This window comes from Gadus morhua, chromosome 2, assembly GCF_902167405.1.
Source record: "Gadus morhua chromosome 2, gadMor3.0, whole genome shotgun sequence".
Classification (NCBI taxonomy): Eukaryota; Metazoa; Chordata; class Actinopteri; order Gadiformes; family Gadidae; genus Gadus; species Gadus morhua.
Window position 1 is genome coordinate 20,871,443 of NC_044049.1, and position 21,152 is coordinate 20,892,594.

At 50.7% G+C, this 21,152-nt stretch overlaps 1 protein-coding gene across 1 annotated transcript in view; it reads left to right on the forward strand.

Annotated features, from left to right (window-relative positions):
- The first annotated feature begins 2,053 nt into the window (after positions 1 to 2,053).
- usp43b (ubiquitin specific peptidase 43b) overlaps positions 2,054 to 21,152 on the forward strand; it is a 56,160-nt gene continuing 37,061 nt past the window's right edge. Inside the window, exons 1-2 of the mRNA XM_030379823.1 lie at positions 2,054 to 2,996; positions 14,244 to 14,393. Coding sequence (XP_030235683.1) covers positions 2,358 to 2,996; positions 14,244 to 14,393 — 789 coding nt within the window. The 5' untranslated portion in view covers positions 2,054 to 2,357. The remainder of the gene's footprint in view (positions 2,997 to 14,243; positions 14,394 to 21,152) is intronic.

The following is a 21,152-nucleotide window of genomic DNA, read 5'->3' on the forward strand; positions in this document are numbered from 1 at the left end:
TGAATAAACAATAGGCCATCTGTATATTTACATCTAAAGTTCCCTCCGTTTGTTCAGCCTGATATTATTTAAAATGGTTCATTATTTATGTAACAAGCAATGTAGCAAAAGAAGCACACAGAGAAGCTCTTTGTTTCAATCTGGTTTAGTTTGAAATTACTTAACATTTAAGCTTATTAGGTTCTTTACAATAAAGAAGACATTTCCTCAGCCTGTAGACACTGTTTTCTACTTAACTCATCTTTACTCTTCCCTCCGGTACTCTACTCTGTAGTCTACTCATTTCCACTCTATCATGCTGTACCCTACTCTATTCTACTTGATTCTACTCTACCGGAGACCCTGCAGCTAGCTGGCTGCCACCCTCCACTAGTTGACTCTTGCTGCTCCCCTGCAAACACCAGGACCAGCTGGACCAGGGGCTGAAGTTAGTCCATAATGGAACAGGGCCTGGGGCTCCATGTTGGAGATCTGTCTCCAGGAGGCTGCGTTCCAAATGTCATACTTTTTCTTTTTACATGTAGTACACACTGCAGATACATACTGTTGCACACAGTGTGCATACGATCGGGACAAACTACAGGTGATGTCACTGATGAGGATACCTGTAGTGCCCCCCATCATGCCCCCCATCACGAATCGCCATAGGAGCTGCGCAGAGGATTGTGGGAATAGACAAAAGCATGATGGCTTGCATATTGCGAAATGCAACTGGATTTTCATCCTCATCATCAACTTTTATTATTAGACTCAAGGTCCATTTTAAAAGACATACAAAACAAAAAATAGACAACACACAGTAGAATAAAAACATTCCTGTCTCTTATAAAAGGCACTTATACCAATGTCTCCAAAGGTATGACTGGTAGTGTACTGCACTATAACTTGGGTTCGACAGCAATTATAATTACATTCTTTGAGTCATTCAAGTGACCGATAAATCTGTGCATAAGGTTCCTAAATAAAGCTTGTAAGGTGTTAACTCCTGCATTCACAAATTGCTGACTTGCCCTACTCCACCTTGGCTTTTTAAGTAAGATCCTAAAACAATCACTGTAAGCAACCTGAAGTCTGTGCATACTTGGTTTTTTTAACTTACCCCATAAGGGGGCAGTATAAAGGGGAGTCCAATATGCTCTAAAGAGACATGTCTTTACATGATCAGAACACATATGAAATTTTCTTGCCAACATATTGGCAGATTTTGTACAACATCCTGGTATTATTGGCATGCTGTATTGGGACATACTAAATCTTAATCTTTTTGGGGTATTGGAACGTAGGCTCCACATTACTCCATTCTACCCTACTTTATGCTAGACTATACTCGACCCTACCGTCTAGTCTAACATATAATACTCTGCTCTGCTTTACTCTATTGTACTCTACCCTACTATATTATATACCCCACACCTCTCTCTCTCTCTCTCTGCTTGTCTCTCTCTCACCGCTCACCTCTCGAACCCTTGTCTTTACAGCAAACACACACGCGCGCGCACACACACACACACACACACACACACACACACACACACACACACACACACACACACACACATAAATGCACGCATGCACACACACGCACGCACGCCCGCTTATGAAAATACTGTTCATGAAACCACTAAACTTCCTAATCTGAACCTTTTCTTCTCTGCCTAATGAACTAGGCACGCTCTGAAGGGACGTGGGGCTGCAGGCGGTCCCTGAATCGACTCCTGCTCCCCCTGACATTGGGCGTTGTGGACTACCAGGGGGCGTCTCACCAGGGCAGCTCTGATCAGCCTTTCTGCTGGAATATCTCTGCATAATGGTGAAGTCCGAGAGTAGTTTTTGTCACAAAATAAAACGATTTCCACGGAAAAGGATGAATTATTTTCAAACGTATTTAACAAACTGAGATTTTTTTAACGAATAACGTTTGCATATTGCGTGATTTTCCTTTTCTGTGTGTATTTGGAAGGACGTTATTTATTGAGTGGTGTAGAGACAACTAGATGAATGGGCGAGTCCTTTCCCAGTACGAAGCTCAGTGCGAAGTGCAGTGGGAGCCCACTGGGAGAAGCGCGTTCACGCATGCAGCGGCGCGCCTCGGAGCGGACGGCGCGTCACGGGGGGGCTGGTCGGTGACACGGGCTGGCACCGGGAGTTAATGAATCCGAGAGTAAGTAGCGGAATGTACCGGTCTGTGATCTTCGACGCTGCCGGCTAGCACCTTGCTCACCGCTGCCATGGTACGTCTTACAGACGGAGCAGTAGTGACACCTCGGCGCTTTAGAGCGAACGATTCTTTGGATGGTTCTTCTTATTAGCGGACTCTAGTCATCCGGACCCGGGAGGGGACCACAGGACGGACGGACATGGAGAAGGGGGTCCGAGGGAAGCCGGGAGCGCGTCGGGAGAAGAGCTCTAAGAACGGGAAGCTGTTCCGGAGGAGATCGTTCCGGTTCGTCGGGGGCTTCATGAACAAGATCATGAGAACTTTGGGAACTTTATCGCACTTTGGAGGAGACATGGACGACGGGAGGCGGGAGACGGAGGATGATGACGGGGGGTTCCGGGATGGGACCCCCTGCACCCTCCTGGCCAACTCCGGGAAGATGTTGAGGGAGGAGGATCCACCGGGGGGGCCGGGGGACCAGCTCCTCAAGAAGACCTGCACCACCACCACGACCGCCACCTCGGGGTCCCACCGGTCCTCGGGGCGGGAGAAGCTGTTCTGGTACTACGGGGACCAGACACCCGGGGTCCTGGGGCTGAAGAACCACGGGAACACCTGCTTCATGAACGCCGTCGTCCAGTGCCTGAGCAACACCGACCTGCTGGCCGAGTACCTGGGCCTGGAGCGGTACAAGACGGACCTGGGTCCTGGGGGGCTGGGGGACGGGCCGGGGGGTCAGGAGGGGACCAGGACCGGGGAGGTGACTGAGCACCTGGCGCTGCTGGTCCGCGCGCTCTGGACCCTCGACTACACCCCGCAGCTGTCCGTGGGCTTCAAGGTGGGTCTGGTGGGTCTGGAAGGTCTGGAGGGTCTGGTGGGTCTGGAGGGTCTGGGGGGTCTGAAGGGTCTGGGGGGTCTGGAGGGTCTGAAGGGTCTGAAGGGTCTGGTGGATCTGAAGGGTCTGGTGGGTCTGACGGGTCAGGTCGGTCTGGTGGGTGGAACGGGGTCTCGATCAGAAACACTCTGACGGTGTTTAGTTCAGAGGTTCATATCTCGCTGCGTAAAGACGTGCGCCCTTCACTGGTTATTAATTAATCTTTTTTTTGTTGTTTTGTCATACAAGTGGCTCACAAAAAACATTCTTAAAGTGATCTTCTCTTATTGTCTCTTCCATCACAACTGCTGACAAATAGTTTTGCGTTGCGTTTTGTGTCCCGGAGCTTACAGAGTGTTTTTGTAATATCTCCACATGCAAGACTGAACTATCCGCTTTCTTCGGAAATATGTTGTGGTTGTAAAAAAATCTGCTTTCACAGCCAAGAAACCGAACCGCACATGAGAGTTTCTGTTTGTGTGTGTGTGTGTGTGTGTGCGTGTGCGTGTGCGTGTGTGTGTGTGTGTGTGTGTGTGTGTGTGTGTGTGTGTGTGTGTGTGTGTGTGTGTGTGTGTGTGCGTGCGTGTGCGTGTGTGTGTGTGTGTGTGCCAGCCAACACGCACACACAGAAGACATGACAAATGAATGATATACGGTATTATTATATGTATTCATATAAGTGGATGTTAGTTTGGCTGATCTCAGGTGTGTGGCTGCAGTTCCCAGGTGTAATTGTACTCTTTAGTGTGTAAGTGTAGCGTCCCGGTCCCTCTAAAGAGCCGGTGTAGCTTGTGCCTAACCCGTGTGTATAATTATGGGGTAACACGAACTGCAGAGCGGACAATAATCCCAGGGTGCTGAGAAAGTGCGATAACGGAAGAATAAGTGCAGGTTGTTTACAACGGGAGGCATGACTCGACCCAGAGACCTCAAACTGCACCTCGCTTCACAGAGAAAAACCCTCTCTGTATCAGGGTCTATATCAGGGTCCCCACACCCTCTCTGTATCAGGGTCCCCAAACCCTCTCTGTATCAGGGTCTATATCAGGGTCCCCACACCCTCTCTGTATCAGGGTCCCCAAACCCTCTCTGTATCAGGGTCTATATCAGGGTCCCCACACCCTCTCTGTATCAGGGTCCCCAAACCCTCTCTGTATCAGGGTCTCTATATCAGGGTCCCCACACCCTCTCTGTATCAGGGTCCCCAAACCCATCCTGTATCAGGGTCCCCACACCCTCTCTGTATCAGGGTCCCCAAACCCTCTCTGTATCAGGGTCTATATCAGGGTCCCCACACCCTCTCTGTATCAGGGTCCCCAAACCCTCTCTGTATCAGGGTCTATATCAGGGTCCCCACACCCTCTCTGTATCAGGGTCCCCAAACCCTCTCTGTATCAGGGTCTCTATATCAGGGTCCCCACACCCTCTCTGTATCAGGGTCCCCAAACCCTCTCTGTATCAGGGTCCCCAAACCCTCTCTGTATCAGGGTCCCCAAACCCTCTCTGTATCAGGGTCTATATCAGGGTCCCAAACCCTCTCTGTATCAGGGTCCCCAAACCCTCTCTGTATCAGGGTCTATATCAGGGTCCCCACACCCTCTCTGTATCAGGGTCCCCAAACCCTCTCTGTATCAGGGTCTCTATATCAGGGTCCCCACACCCTCTCTGTATCAGGGTCCCCAAACCCTCTCTGTATCAGGGTCCCCAAACCCTCTCTGTATCAGGGTCCCCAAACCCTCTCTGTATCAGGGTCTATATCAGGGTCCCAAACCCTCTCTGTATCAGGGTCCCCAAACCCTCTCTGTATCAGGGTCTATATCAGGGTCCCCACACCCTCTCTGTATCAGGGTCCCCAAACCCTCTCTGTATCAGGGTCTATATCAGGGTCCCCACACCCTCTCTGTATCAGGGTCCCCACACCCTCTCTGTATCAGGGTCCCCACACCCTCTGTATATCAGGGTCCCCACACCCTCTCTGTATCAGGGTCCCCACACCCTCTCTGTATCAGGGTCTATATCAGGGTACCCACACCCTCTGTATATCAGGGTCCTCTCTATATCAGGGTCCCCTCCCTGTGGCTCTGAAACCCATATGCGGTCCCAGGATATTGCTGGGTTATAAACTAAAGATGAACTGGCATTAAGGCCAGTACCGGTGAGGGTGATCAAATCATCGCTCACGTCTCCACTGGCTTCTCAAAAACATCCATGACCAATATCAATATCACTTCTCCATCACTTAGTGGTGCTGATGAGGCTTCAGGCCTCTGGCTCAGCCCTGTGAATGTATATGTAGTAAAGTACTTTTATGGAGTTTCACTGTTATGTTGTACACAAACTCTGTACTGACTGAAGCACATTGAATCAAAAGATGAAGTATTGTGTTGCCGCTGAAGGGAGTAATATGTAATAATGTAATTCATCTGTACAGCGGTGGTTTCAGAGACAGGTAGTTTATACCTTCTGAGACGAGGAGGTAATATGTTTTCACCCACCTTGCCCGAGGGGTAAAGACCTGCTGCACGGTAGTTGAACTAGTTTGAATCAAGTTTAATGTGCCAACAGAGGCTCCCCCTCTCTCTCCCCCCCTCTCTCTCCCCCTCTACCCCCTCTCTCTCTCTCTCTCTCTCTCTCTCTCTCTCTCTCTCTCTCTCTCTCTCTCTCTCTCTCTCTCTCTCTCTCCCTCGGCCCCCCTCTCTCTCCTACTCTACCCCCTCTCTGTCTCTCTGACTCTCCCCCTTTCTGTCTCTCCCCCCTCTCTGTCTCTGTCTCTTTCCACTCTCATCCACCCCCTCTCTCTTTCTCACCCCAAAACTTTCTTTCTCCCTCCAGCTCTCTCTCTTCCGGTCTCTCTGTTTCTCTCCCTCTCTCTGTTCATCTCCTCGCTTCTCTCTCCCCCTCTCTGTCTCCTTCCTAACTTTCTTCTTCTCTTTTCTCTCCCTCTCTCTTTCTACTTATTCTTTATATACATGTCTCTATTTTCTCTTCCTCTCTCTTTCTACTTATTCTTTACCTGACTATATTTTCTCTCCCTCTCTCTTTTTACGTATTCTATCTATGACTCTATTTTCTCTCCCTCTCTCTTATTATTTGTTCTTTATCTGTGACTCTATTTTCTCTCCACCCTCTCTACTCCCATCCCGACTCCCTCCCTCTCTCGCTCTCCCTCCACTTTCTTTCTCCAAGCAACCCACCCGCCTCTCGTCTTCTCTCCCTCCCAGCCCTCCTCTCTCTCCGTCCCACCTCACCTCTCCCTCCCCATACCTCTCTCCCCCTCTCCCCCCTACCTCTCTCCCCCTCTCCCCCCTACCTCTCTCCCTCCCCTCCCTTCCTACCTCTCTCCCCCCCAACCTCTTTCCCCTCCTCCCTCCCTACCTCACTCCCCCCCTCCCATCCCTACCTCACTCCCCTCCTCCCTCCCTACCTCTCTCCCCTCCTCCCTCCCTACCTCACTCCCCCCCTCCCATCCCTACCTCACTCCCCTCCTCCCTCCCTACCTCTCTCCCCCCCTCCCTCCCTACCTCACTCCCCCCCTCCCATCCCTACCTCTCTCTCCCCCTCCCTCCCTACCTCTCTCCCTACCTCTCTCCGCCCTAGCCTTTTGAACCAAGATGGCGGCTGCTTGATAAGGCGTAGAGCAGCAGGGAACAAAGCAGAGAGCTGCTATCCAGGACACCTGGCCCGCTGCCACATTCTGGAGCACCTGGTGTGTGTTTGTGTGTGTGTGTGTGTGTGTGTGTGTGTGTGTGTGTGTGTGTGTGTGTGTGTGTGTGTGTGTGTGTGTGTGTGTGTGTGTGTGTGTGTGTGTGTGTGTGTGTGTGCGTGCGTGCGTGCGTGCGCGCGCGCGCGTGTGTTTGTGTGTGTGGTTATTAAGTATGACAAAGTGTTTTTCTCCAGCTCTCGCTGCTGGTTTATCTGCTGTGTCAACATGTCTTCCGCTGAGGTCCCATGTGACGCACATCACAGTGGAAACGCCGGGAGGTTCCGGGCTCTCCTCTCTCACCTTCTCCTCTGTCTCCTCCCACCTAACGGCCGCTTTACTCATTTAGCCGACGCCTTATCCTTAATGATTATTCAAAGGCAGCGTAGTGATTGAGGTGCAGGTAGGGATGAGGGGGTGAGGGGTGGGGGGGTGAGGGTGCATCCTGCTCTGGGACGCCGTTAGCGGTCGATACCCAGTACTGTGTGTGTGTGTGTGTGTGTGTGTGTGTGTGTGTGTGTGTGTGTGTGTGTGTGTGTGTGTGTGTCTGTGTGTGTGTGTGTGTGTGTGTGTCCCCTCTCTCTGTCTCTCCCCCCCTCCCCCTTCTGTCTCTCCCCTACTGCCTCTCTACCCCGTCTCTCTCCCCTCTCTTTCTATTCCCCCCTGTGTGTGTGTGTGTGTGTGTGTGTGTGTGTGTGTGTGTCTGTGTGTGTGTGTGTGTGTGTGTGTGTGTGTGTGTGTGTGTGTGCGTGTGTGTGTGTGTGTGTGTGTGTGTGTGTGTGTGTGGAGAGATGGAGGGAGGCCTGCAGCTCGAGCAGTAACTCACCAGAGAGAATCCTGGTTTCCATAACAGCAGAGGCCTGAGGAGAGAGAGAGCCGGTCAGAGAGACCAGAGGGAGAGAGTGGGAGGGCGGGGATGAAAGAGAGGGGAGGGAGACAAACAGGGGCCTTGACTTCAGGGTAAGAGAGAGAGAGAGAGAGAGAGAGAGAGAGAGAGAGAGAGAGAGAGAGAGAGAGAGAGAGAGAGGGAGGCCTTGACTTATCCAGGAATGTACCCCCTACCTCTCCAGTAGTTCATCGGTTTGAAGAGAAGTAGAACCAACATAAAGTCCACAGCCTAGCAGAAGTTTTACTATTCAGTTATTAGAAGACACTTCTGTCCTCAGAGCCTCATTATTGTAGACCATGAAGTAGGAGGCAGGATTAGGGCCGCTCTGTTCCAGGACCTCTCCAGGCTAGGCTGTGAACGTTGGCGTTCGAGCCCACAGCCTCTGGGCAAGGAGCCAAACCCCCCCACCACGACGCTCTTGCTCCATCACAGGTATGTTAGGACACAGGCAGTACCTTCCTGTGATTGGCCACCGGTGTTTAACCCTGGTTTAGTAATTGGTTATTGTTGTAACCAAGTGATGCTGCTGTGGTTAGAGGGGCCCTTCTCCAAGGTGCCTTTATCCCCAGCATGTGTCAATATCTCACCGAGCCCCCATTGGTTTGTACTGGTTACCCGATACCCCACTGGTTTGTAGTGGTTACCCGATACCCTACTGGTTTGTAAGTGTTACCCCATACCCCATTGGTTTGTAATGGTAACACCATATCCTACTGGTTTGTACTGGTTACCTTATACCCTATTGGGTTGTACTGGTTACCCCATAGCCTACTGGTTTGTACTGGTTACCCCAAAACCCTACTGGTTTGTACTGGTTACCCCATACCGCACTGGTTTGTACTGGTTACCCAATACCCTACTGGTTTCTAACGGTTACCCCATACCCAACTGGTTTGTACTGGTTACCCCATACCCTACTGGTTTGTACGGGTTACCCCATACCCTACTGGTTTGAACTGGTTACCTGATAACCTACAGGTTTGTACTGGTTACCCCATAACTTACTGGTTTGTACTGGTTACCCCATCAGACAGCCTGAGGAGCCGTAGAGGAAAGGATTTCTGACCCGTCTGGTCTTCATAGTTTAGTCTATTAGTGATCCACGTCTGGCCTGGGCAGACCTCTCCAAGTGATCCCTTATATTACTACGCATGTCCGACAAGCAGCCAAGAATATGTTAAAAAAAGTGTGCATTCCTGAAACTATAAACATTCAATATTCAGTGGTTTTTAATTGACACCTTTCTGCACAGTTCCCCAGATCAAAGTATCTCATCCCTTTAATCACAAGCAGAGTCTCATAGTCAGGACATCACAGGGGAGGGGACATGCAACACTGGTCTGTTCTCTGACCCCGTTAGGCCTCCTGGCCCCCCCGCCCCTCCCCCCCCTCTCGCGGACGTGTTCCCAGACTGGGCAGCTGGTGATCCGTCGACATCCAGTATATTCCTAATGTGTGTTTAGCAGCGGCCAACGCTCTGCCTTGGTTTTACCAAACCTATGAGTCGCATACGGACAGCCCTGACTCAGAAGCTTCCTCCAGTAGCGCTATAAATGGACAGATCCTCAAGGTTCGGACGTGTGTTAACGTGCACCTGCTCACTCTCACATACGGGCGAGCAGAGTTCTGGGTGAGCGTGTCTACGTCAGGACATTGGTTCAGGGTTCTGGGTGAAGGTGTCTGCGTCAGGGCGGTGGTTCTGGATTCTGGGTGAAGGTGTCTGCGTTAGGGCGGTGTTTCAGAGGTCTGTGTGAAGGTGTTTGCTTCAGGGCAGTGGTTCTGGGTTCTGGGTGCAGGTGTTTGCGTTATTGCGGTGGTTCTGGGTGAAGTTGTCTGCATTAGGGCGGTGGTTCTGGGTGAAGGGTGAAGGTGTCTGCGTTAGGGCGGTGGTTCTGGGTGAAGGTGTCTGCGTTAGGGCGGTGGTCCTGATTTCTGGGTGAAGGTGTCTGAGTCAGGGCGGTGGTTCTGGGTTCTGGGTGAAGGTGTTTGCGTTAGGGCGGTGGTTCTGGGTGAAGGTGTCTGAGTTAGGGCGGTGGTTCTGGGTTCTGGGTGAAGGTGTCTGCGTTAGGGCGGTGGTTCTGGGTGAAGGTGTCTGCGTTAGGGCGGTGGTTCTGGGTGAAGGTGTCTGCGTTAGGGCGGTGGTTCTGGGTGAAGGTGTCTGAGTTAGGGCGGTGGTTCTGGGTTCTGGGTGAAGGTGTCTGCGTTAGGGCGGTGGTTCTGGGTGAAGGTGTCTGCGTTAGGGCGGTGGTTCTGGGTGAAGGTGTCTGCGTTAGGGCGGTGGTTCTGGGTGAAGGTGTCTGAGTTAGGGCGGTGGTTCTGGTTTAAGGTGTCTGCGTTAGGGCAGCGGTCCTGATGTCTGGGGCAGAGCAACAGGGCAGTGAGTGGGGAGGGGGGCGTAGGAGAGCTGTTCTTTATGGGATCTGATGTTTACACGCCACCGTGAAGCTCAGGGACTGAGAGGATGTGTCATGGCCCTGACTCACGCGGTGCGATGGAAAGGCTCAGCAGGGAAAGTGGCAAGCACTAACAATCACTAGGTTAACCCAGTCCCTGTCTACAACACAGATAGCTAGGATAAGATGCTACACCATGCTAAGTACTCTTTTTAGGTGTCAGGATATACAACATACAATACGTTTGTAAGAGGGGAGTGGGGGGTATGGGGGGAGGCTATGCCTTGTATCTCGTTCTGCAAGCATCGTACAACGGGGAACTAAGCTCTCATTTGGCTTCAGAAGTGAATGCTCTGGCCTCCAGTTCAACACTCCCTCATTCTCCACCTCTCACATTCTGTGAGATGTGTCTCTGCTCTCTCCTGCTGGCCCGGGTCCATGTTGGCCAGACCTACTGGCGTACAGCGTATAAACTAACCAAGTTGTTCATTACATCGCCGTCCCCATCTGGGGAACACATGACCTTGGGTGTCTTGAAAGGCGCCTCTAAATTAAATGTATTATTATTATTATTATTATAACTCCAGCTCCAGCACACACACACATCCTGGGTGAGATCGATAAGTTATGTGCAGCCCTCACCGACTAATCAGAAGAGCTTCAAAGACTCTCAAGCATCCGTTACCTCAGAGACAATTGGTGCCTTGGAGTTTGGCTGGCTGTTATCGTCATCACTGCTGCTGGAAGTACAGGTTGACCGCTTCACATGGGGTTGTGTGGGTTGGGGGAGGTGGTGTAGGGGGGTTGAGGGTGAAGGGGTGGAGGTGGTGGAGGTGGTTGGGGTGTATGAATTGTTGTGTAGTGGTGTTGGTGGTGTAGGGGTGGATCTGGCAGTGTTGTGGTGGTGTAGGTGGTGGGGTAGGGGTGAAGGTGGTGGGGTGGTGAAGGGGTTAGGCTGGTGGTGGTGGTGAAGAGGTCAAGGTGGTGGTCTAGGCCCGGGGTGTAGCTGAGGAGGGGTAGTGTATGGGTGGAGTTGTTGGTGTGTGCTGTGTGCAGTGTGCTTGAAAGCCGTTCCTAAGCAGCCCAAGCCTAATAACTCAGGTGTTATATGTTGATTCAGATAAATGGGTCTAAGTTACAGTCTATGGCCGCCTGGTTTCATGTTTAATTGTTGTATTGGCTACAGCCGGGGAAATGGCAGATATCAATATTGATACTCAATAAAAAAGAGCAAAAGTCATAATGACATAATGACGAAAATAAATAATTTGATTATTCTTCTGAAATATTTAAGGGATGAGCGGGCAGATCTCAGTGGAGGAATGCTCTGCATATGTGAAGATCGCTTTAATTCCACCGCTTGCTGTGGCTCCAAATTGAGGTTTTAGGACAAAGGAAAAAAGCTAAAACAACAAAAATAAATAACAATGGATCCCGCTGAATAAAAATAGAGTTCTTGTGATTGGACAACATTGGATTGTTGTGAGTGGTTGTGTGTTGTGTGTGATTGTATGTTCTCACTCAGTCCTCTACCAAGAACATTGATGAGCAATACAAATAACAACAATTGTGTTGTTGTGAAAAAAAAGCCTAAAACATCCTCAATGTGTTCTGTAGTGGTTCTAAATGTTGTGCTACGTTACTGAGTGAGTGGGCCGTAGGCTGCTGGAGCAGGGGGAAGTAAAGAACGTGTGCTGCCACCTTGTCATCACGCCCATGTTAGTCAGAGCTGTTTCATGGTGCAGTCAACAGTCAATGTAGAAAAAATAGATTGTGTCAATTTATCGATGTCCAAGTGTAAAAAAAGTGATGTAGGATTTATTTTCTATTTTTAACATTCCCACCCTGGTAGTTAAGTTTGTGAGTAATTTTCGGCTCAAGGTGTTTATCACATCATTGACAACTTTGCTTTTCAGGATTTATGAAGCAGACTTATTCAAGATAACGTTTTGCACTTTCGTTTCAACATCAGAAAGGAAATGGATCAAGTCCTTTCTTTGATGCCACAGCCCTCTGTCTCTGAACTCTAACAGTCATCCTTTCTGCATTTTAAGCAGACTTAACAGCCCAACGTGCATTTAAATAAGGCTCCCAGTCAATATACCAGGAGAATAAAGTGTTGTAAACGGGTTGACATGTCCCCATCAGAGGACGTCCCTGATCTGAAGGTCTCCAGTGCCAAAGTCTCCTAAGTGCTGGTGATTCACACAGCTTGGATATGTAGATATATCGGCCCGCATTTTAAGGCGTCTGCAGCCTCACTCTAGGTACACCTGAGAACAGCCCAAACTGTAGGTGTACCTGAACCTCACCTGAGAACAGCCTCACCTGGGAACAGCTTCACCTGTAGGTCACCTGAGAACATTCTCACCAGAGGTGTACCTAAGAACAGCCTCACCTGTAGGTACACCTGAGAACAGCCTCACCTGAGAACAGCCTAACCTGTAGGTGTACCTGTCCTGAGCCTCACCTGAGAACTGCCACACCTGAGAACAGCCTCACCTGTAGGTCACCTGAGAACAGCGTCAACTGAGGCCACAGTAGGTGTAGCTGAGCCTCACCTGTACATACACCTGAGCAGGGTAAGCCCTCTGGGTTTACTGTGAGTCAGGGGGCTAACAGCGTCTGCAGAAGGACCTGATGTTAATTAGGGTCACTTCAACGTCCTTCCCTTCATCACTACCTCCACCTCAGCACCTCCACACACACATCACAGTGCTCTGCGGTCGCCGTAGCAACCCAGCAGGGGGCTCCTGTTCTTACTTGTCCCCCTCATGGCCCGGGCTCACTGCTGAACAACATGTGTGTGTGTGTGTGTGTGTGTGTGCGTGTGTGTGTGTGTGTGTGTGTGTGTGTGTGTGTGTGTGTGTGTGTGTGTGTGTGTGTGTGTGTGTGTGTGTGTGTGTGTGTGTGTGTGTGTTAGGTGTGTGTGTGTGTGTGTGTGTGTGTGTGTGTGTGTGTGTGTGTGTGTGTGTGTGTGTGTGTGTGTGTGTGTGTGTGTGTGTGTGTGTGCAGCAGCATCTACAAACAGTGAGGTTTGTAAAATAAAGGAAAAGGAAGAAGAGCTTTCAGCCATCGGCCTTTAAAGCCTAATTATGTGGAATTAGGAACCGGATTAGAAATAATAGGCTGCACTTAGAAAAATATACAAACTGTCTGTTCAAATAAAAGCAGCCTTGTGTAAGTGTTACCCATCTGTGGTCACTCGGTTTAAGTGTTGCATGGCAGTCCTAAGAAGTGCAGTCAAGTAAGACTTGACAGGCCAGGTTGGATTTGTAGTAAGGAGGAGACAAGGGATCCTTCCTCTAAATTAAATTACCATTCAAATTTAAACAGGCTGTCACTAAACCCTCAAAGCAGATCTGCTATTGAGCAGGCAACACACTAGACCATTACCGTCCAAGTGGGGTCACTCATGCAGAGTGTGATCCTCTCCCTGGTAAACTCATTAGAAAGGTTCTGCATTCGCATAAAACAATCCATCTATCTATTTTTTAATCCCAATGTATCTGACCCAAACCTCAATTTAAGGCGCTTATCCAGACTCAGTTTCAGTATGGCGCTGTTGGTGGGGTTATGGTTCAGTAGGCTTTCAATCCTAAAGAAACTTTTTTCTTTAGGATTTATTATAAACAGCATGGACAACTTGTCCTAATTTAAACATAAATGATGCAATAGTGCCCGCTTGATAACATACAATAGTATTTTAAACACACTGTGTTTGTGTGTGTTGGTGTTGTTTGTTCAAGCAGCCTCAGCTGGCCCCAGTCTGATTAGATTCTGGTGAACTGGACCCCTACGTGCTCCCAGTCCACCATGTAGGGCTGCCAGTATGACCCTCCACCCCCTCTGCTCCTCCCAGTCCACCATGTAGGGGTACAAGTGTCTGACCCTCCACCCCTCTGCTCCTCCCAGTTCACCATGTAGGGGTACCAGTATCTGACCCTCCACCCTCTCCTCCTCCCAGTCCACCATGTAGGGGTACAAGTGTCTGACCCTCCACCCCTCTGCTCCTCCCAGTTCACCATGTAGGGGTACCAGTATCTGACCCTCCACCCTCTGCTCCTCCCAGTCCACCATGTAGGGGTACAAGTGTCTGACCCTCCACCCCTCTGCTCCTCCCAGTTCACCATGTAGGGGCACCAGTGTCTGACCCTCCACCCTCTGCTCCTCCCAGTCCACCATGTAGGGGCACCAGTGTCTGACCCTCCACCCTCTGCTCTCCCCAGTCCACCGTGTCCAAGCACGGCTCCCAGTTCCGGGGGAACTCTCAGCACGACGCCCTGGAGTTCCTGCTCTGGCTGCTGGACCGCGTGCATGAGGACGTCCACCTGCCGCCCTACAGCAACAACAACAACAGCCTCCAGGCCCCGCCCACGGTAAACATAACAACAGCCTCCAGGCCCCGCCCACGCTAAACATAACGACAGCCTTCAGGCCCCGCCCAAGGTAAACAACAACAACAGCCCTCAGGCCCCGCCCAAGGTAAACAACAACAACAGCCCTCAGGCCCCGCCCAAGGTAAACAACCACAACAGCCCTCAGGCCCCGCCCAAGGTAAACAACCACAACAGCCCTCAGGCGCCTCCCACGGTAGGGTCATGAACCCCTACTCTGCAGGTGCTGCAGTCAGGACAGACCACGCTGAGGGAGGAGGAGGAGGAGGAGGAAGGCTGCTTTAAAAAGCCCAGCACGTCCTGCCTCAGCCAGCCAGCCCCTGCCCCCCCCCCCCCCCCCCCCCCCCCCCTCAGAGGGAGAGGATCCCGGGGGTCTCGGCTCCTCGCCTTGTTGTTCGGCTCGGATTTGCTGAGTCATTGAACACAGGACAACCACGACTAGTGGAGAGAGGGACCCCCCCCCCCCACACTACACACACATGCACACACACACATAAAAAAACAGACACACCCGCTCCCATACACACACAAAAACACACACGCACAAAACCAGACATTCACTCTCACCCAGTACACAGTCAGACACACAGTGAGAACAAACACACACAGGGTCTCGGTAATTTGCAGGAACGTGAGTCTGTATTTTAATTCAGAGCAGCAGTGGTGTGGTTTAGCAAACACACACACACACACACACACACACACTGAGTCATTGAACGCAGGACAACCAGAACTAGTGGAGAGAGGAACCCCCTCCCTCCAAACACACAAAAACAAAAACACACATTATCATCTACAAAACGGCTTTGGGTTTCACACATTTTGTTTGAGTTCTCCTTCAGTTCTGTTGATCAGTGGGAGATATCTCTCTTAATTAATAATCTGTATCTGTCTCTGCTTGCTCTTCCTCCCTCTCCATGAATGTGTCTCTTTGTACGGCGGAGAAAGAGAGGTTGTTTGTGCCCTGAGAGGAAGAGAGGAGAACGGGTGAGGGGAGAGGGAAGGCCAGCCAGAAAAGGGAGAAAAAGGTAGATTGTAGGGAGAGAAGGAGCGTGAGATGAGGAGAGATGGAGGGTAGGAAAGCAAGCAAGAGAGAGATGGAGAGAGTGGAAGTGAAAGGAGAGAGAGAGAGAGAGTTTTGGGCATCAGTCAGGAGGGGAATGAGTTGGCGGTAAACAACACTGAGAGAGAGAGAGAGAGAGAGAGGGAGAGAGAGAGAGAGAGAGAGAGAGAGAGAGAGAGAGAGAGAGAGAGAGAGAGAGAGAGAGAGCGCGAAGGAGAGAGAGAGAGAGAGAGAGAGAGAGAGAGAGAGAGAGAGAGAGAGAGAGAGAGAGAGGGAGAGAGAGAGAGACAGAAGAATGGGAGAGAGAGGAATGGGAGAGCGAGAGAGAGAAGGTTGTCACCTTTCCTTATTTCCCGGGGACGAGATGACCACCAAGTGACAACATGAACCTAACTTCACAGTGTTGTTGTTTCTGAGTTCTCTCTGTTTTACCTCTCTGAGCTGAAATGCGTCTTCAAAGGAGGAGGAAGATAGGTGGACTTTAGATGAAGAACCCATGTATTGTGAGCAAACAGACAAAGAAGAACAACAAGGAGGCTAGGAGGGACTGTGGGTGTGGGTGTGTGTGTGTGTGGATGTCATTGACTGAGTTTGAAACGTGTTAATGGTTCAATTGGAGGACAGCAATGACATCACTGGCCAGCAGCCAATAGCAGCAGCTGTCTCATTGGCGAGGCGGACGTAGTATCATTTCCTTCCTGTGACGCCGGCCGCCGCCAGCTGTCCTCTCCCGGGTCCTCAGTGGGCTTTCATTGGTCAGAGCAGAGTGGATGTAGAGAGAACGTGTCATGATGTTTTATTCTATTTAAAGATTCAGGATTGTGAGCTTCCTGATTAAATCCTTCTGAATAACTCTTTCTTTGTGTTCTGAAAGTACGCTTCCGTCATGCTTTCAAAAACAGGTCAGATATTCGTGACATGCTTTTGAAAGCAGAAGACAGACGGAATCATTCGCTACAAACTATAAAGCGTTAAAAAATGTATCCAAGGACCAATCAGCACTTGGGCGATGTGAATATCAGGATGGCTATCGAACCCAGAACCTTTCAGCGGGTGGTTAGGAACGTCTCCCTGATCAATGTCATATCAATACAGGCGACAGGATGAGCCTGTGTGTCTTTAAGGGAAGACAAGACTGAATGAGATGAGTTGAGGCAGCTGAATTCTGTTCACATGGTGTTCTGCTCTCGGGTTCGGGAAGGCGCTGGACAGGTAATAATAAACAGGACTGAAACATAAAGCTAGTTTTGTTGTTCATTAACTCCATCCCCCAGAATATAATATCAGATAATGTAGTGCAGCTGACGACAGGCTGTGCGGGGAAACAACTTCTATTGATCTCTGAGGAGGACATTAAGGCTGGCAGCACATAAAGAATGGATATATGTTCACACCATGAAGGTGTGTGTGTGTGTGTGTGTGTGTGTGTGTGTGTGTGTGTGTGTGTGTGTGTGTGTGTGTGTGTGTGTGTGTGTGTGTGTGTGTGTGTGTGTGTGTATGTGTGTGTGTGTGGCAGTGTAGTGTGTGTGTCTGTCAGTGTAGTGTGTGTGTCTGTTCAGTTTAGTGTGTGTGTCAGTGTAGTGTGTGTGTCCGTGTTAGGGTGTGTGTGTGTGTTTGTGTGTCCGTGTGTAATCTTTCTATGTGTGTGTTTGTTTATTTTCATGTGTTTTTGTGTGTGTGTTTCAGTGTAGTGTGTGTTTGTGTGTGTGTGTGTGTTTGTGTCAGTGTACTGTTTGTGTGTATATGTCCGTGTGCGTACAGGTATGTCCATGTGTGTGTTTGTGTCAGTGTAGTGTGTGTATATGTCTGTGTGTGTGTATATGTCCGTGTGTGTGTGTGTGTGTGTGTGTGTGTGTGTGTGTGTGTGTGTGTGTGTGTGTGTGTGTGTGTGTGTGTGTGTGTGTGTGTGTGTGTCTTCTGGGCCGGTGTGTCCTGCCAGGCTGGAGCAGCTTCCTGTGGCTCTCAGGCACCAGCTGGGTAAGCAGCCTCCCCGTTGGACGTTTCTCGGCTGACCTCTGACCATGCTCGGTCCTGATTGGCCGAGAGGCTCCCGCTCTTCAGGAGAGATTGAGATGGATTTTTTCTGCCTGTGGATATTTTGAATACTGAAAAAGTATGTGTGTGTGTATTCATGTACGGGTGTGTGTTTGTGGGATTATTACCATATTTGTGTGTGTGTGTGTGTGTGTGTGTGTGTGTGTGTGTGTGTGTGTGTGTGTGTGTGTGTGTGTGTGTGTGTGTGTGTGTGTGTGTGTGTGTGTGTGTGTGCATGCGTGCGTCTGTATGCATGTATTCAGTGTGTTTTATGCGGGTGATGTTCATTCGTTCACTTGTTGGGTTCTGATTCCAGCCGTCTTGTTTCTGTGAAGCCATCTTTAGTCTCTCTCTGCATGGGGTACAGATGCAATTAATCCCTCATTACAGTGTCTCTGAGGCTCCCGGGTCTCTGAGGAGACGCTTCCATCACACACACCCTCTGCTGCAGTGCTCAGCCAGCACCTGGGCACTTACCTACCGGCTATGGTTATCAACCTACCATCACAGAGATCCCTCCATAATGTACCGTATTAGGCTTTATGTGTGTTCAAGTATTCTTTTGTTTCAGCGAATACGGAGGTATTGCTTCAGTATTTGCTGAAATGGCTAAACACTAAAGTCTTTATCAGGAACCCCAACGGCCGTTTTACACTCTTATTGTATGTGGTACGTCCTGGCACTTAATAGTAGTTCTTAGCATTATGTAGCATCTTATCCTAGCTGTCTCTGTTGTTTACAGGGATGGGTTAACCTAGCAATGGTTAGTGATTGGCACTGGTTCTATGAACCTCCTTACTGGACCGACAGATTTGTATTGTTGTTTCTCATTCCTCTGACAAATGTACTTATTGTAAGTCACTCTGGATAAAAGCGTCTGCTAAACGCCCTGAATGTTAACGTAAATCAGGACTGACGGCTCCGTCCTACGAACCCCCTGCGTAAGACGGAGTCTGGAATCAGGGGGGCAGGCGGGAGGAAGTGAGCAGCGTCGGCTCATGATTGGTCCTCCTGGCTGTTCTACTGCCAGTGCGGGGGCCACTCTGCCCCCGGCCGTCGGACGTTCTCCACCCTAAACATACCTCTGGGTGGAGCGGCATCCTGCTGGCGGTCGGACGGTGTTCCTACGTCTGCTGCTGATGGTCGTCATGACGTCTGCTGGTCTTCATGATGTGATGAGGAAAGGTCGCGCTTCACATCTACATGCAACCTGAAGGAGGCGTGTCTAGAAATAAGCGGACCCCATAGCGGAGACTAGGTCGTCCTGAGGCTCAGTGTATTTCGGAGCATCTGATGTACGGCTTCTGTGGGCTACGTCAGGTAACGTAGCATTTGGTCTCAACTCCCTCGGGGCTGTGGAGTCAACATGACACAGAAGGAGTCCACACCAACCACATGGGCATGTGGCTCAGGAGGTAGAGCGGGTCGGCTGGTAACCGGAAGGTTGCTAGTTCGAGTCCGGCTCCCCCTAGCTGAGTGCCGAGGTGACCCTGAGCGAGACCCCTCACCCTGACTGCTCCTGACGAGCTGGCTGTCGCCCTGCGTGGTTGACTCTGCCGTCGGTGTGTGAATGTGTTTATGAATGGCTTTATGTCAGGCAGCATTGTAAAGCGCTTTGAGCGGCCACTGGATAGAAAAGCGCTGTATGAATGCGGTCCATTTACCATATCTTGGTGGCTCAGCATTCATCAGGGTGTATTCATGGAGCTTCACCTCCTCCTCCTCCTCCTCCTGCTCCCTCTGTCCTCACCTCCTCCTCCTGCTCCCTCTGTCCTCCCCTCCTCTGTGTTTTTATGTGGTGCTGCTCTCCTCGTCTCGCTCTGATTCAGATGAGCCAGGCTGTTATTATCGAGCCCGGTGTGATTCAGTCTGTCGGCTGCCCTGAAAAGCGTCCTCCTCCTCCTCCTTCTCCTGCTCCTCCTCCTCCTCCTCCTCCTCCTCCTCCTCCTCCTCATCTTTGTCCCTGAGCTCTGGGTCACTGATCCGCTGCTGTGACGTCTCCCTCGTCCTCGCTCCTCCTCATCTTCTCCAGCTCCTCCTCATCTTCACCAGCTCCTCCTCAACTTCTCCAGCTCCTCCTCCTCCTCTCTACCTCCTCTGCTCCGCACCGAGCGCTGATCGGTGCGGGCCGCTGGGTTTAAATCTTCAGTGGGCCGTCCCACATTGTGGTCCCACCCCCCCACCACGGGCCCTGAAAGGACTTCTTTACACATCTAGACCACAGAGAGCAGAGAGCAGTGCTCTGTGGGGGGGGGGGAGCATCTCAAGCCCCATTCAGCATCACTATTAATGGGGCTTCTTTTTATAGAGACTCACTGTGTGGCTGGAGGAAAAGTCTACCATCCATTAACCCCCCCCCCCCACACACCCCTCTCCCTCTCTCTCTCTCTCTCTCTCTCTCTCTCTCTCTCTCTCTCTCTCTCTCTCTCTCTCTCTCTCTCTCTCTCTCTCTCTTCTCTCTCTCTCTCTCTCTCTCTCTCTCTCTCTCCTTCTCTCTCTTTCTCCTTCTCGCTCTCTCCCTCTCTCTCTCTCTCTCTCTCTCTCTCTCTCTCTCTCTCTTTCTCTCTCCCTCTCTCTCTTTCTCTCGCTCTCTCTCTCTCTCTCTCTCTCTCTCTCTCTCTCTCCCTCTCTCTCTCTCTCTCTCTCTCTCTCTCTCTCTCTCTCTCTCTCCCTTCCTGTTCTTCGTCTCTCGGCCGCTCACTCTCTGTCACTCTCACTCTCAGTACAAGCACTCTCACGCTGCTGTGTCTTCATTTAGAACCCTCTTATACACAATGCACCGGAGCGCACACATGCACTCAGAGATTAAAATACCTTCACAAACACACACACACATACGCACACACATACTGGCACATATTTATACATGCATGCACTATAAAACATACTCCAGGACCCTTGTGGATAAACACACATACACACAAACACACACACGCACAATGGCACATTCATAATGGCACATATCTACACATTCACACACGCCAGGACCATTGTGGACACGCACGCACGCACGCACACACACACAGCCACTCTTCGTCTGACCCAGTTCCTGGACTGTCCCTGGCCGTGTTGGGGTTGGTCTTCCTCCGGTCTCTGGTCTCGGGCTTCCAGCTTCACCTCCAGTCCCCGTGTCCACCTCTCTGCTCCATTATTCACAGCAGGAGCCGTTCCAACCGGCCCCCCATCCCCCATCGCCCCCATCCTCAAACACATCCCAATCATCAGACAACAAAGGATGTTTCATTAATCCCAGACCGGACGTTCACCGAGGTAGAACAACAACAAAATGCACGCACTAGATTACCCAGAATTCCACACGCATGCAAGGTGGTTTCAATGTGAGACAGAGAGAGGCTGTAAGTGGCTCGTATATCCGACACTCAACAGAAGGCTCTTGTTTCGACCCCAATGTCCTCCATCTTCTCCGATGGAGCTGCAGCCTCCACCCCTCTCACCTCCATCCAAGCCCCCCCTCCCTCCTCCTAATTACTCCCCCTATCTCCTCCGTTTGTCTAAATCCTGGAACTCCATCCCAGCGCTCTGGTGCTCCGGGTGGAGGAGTGTTCTCCTCCGGCCCACACAGACCTCCAGATGACAGGCTCACCGTAAACGAGCCAGAGTTCAGCGTCTTTCAGGATGAGCTG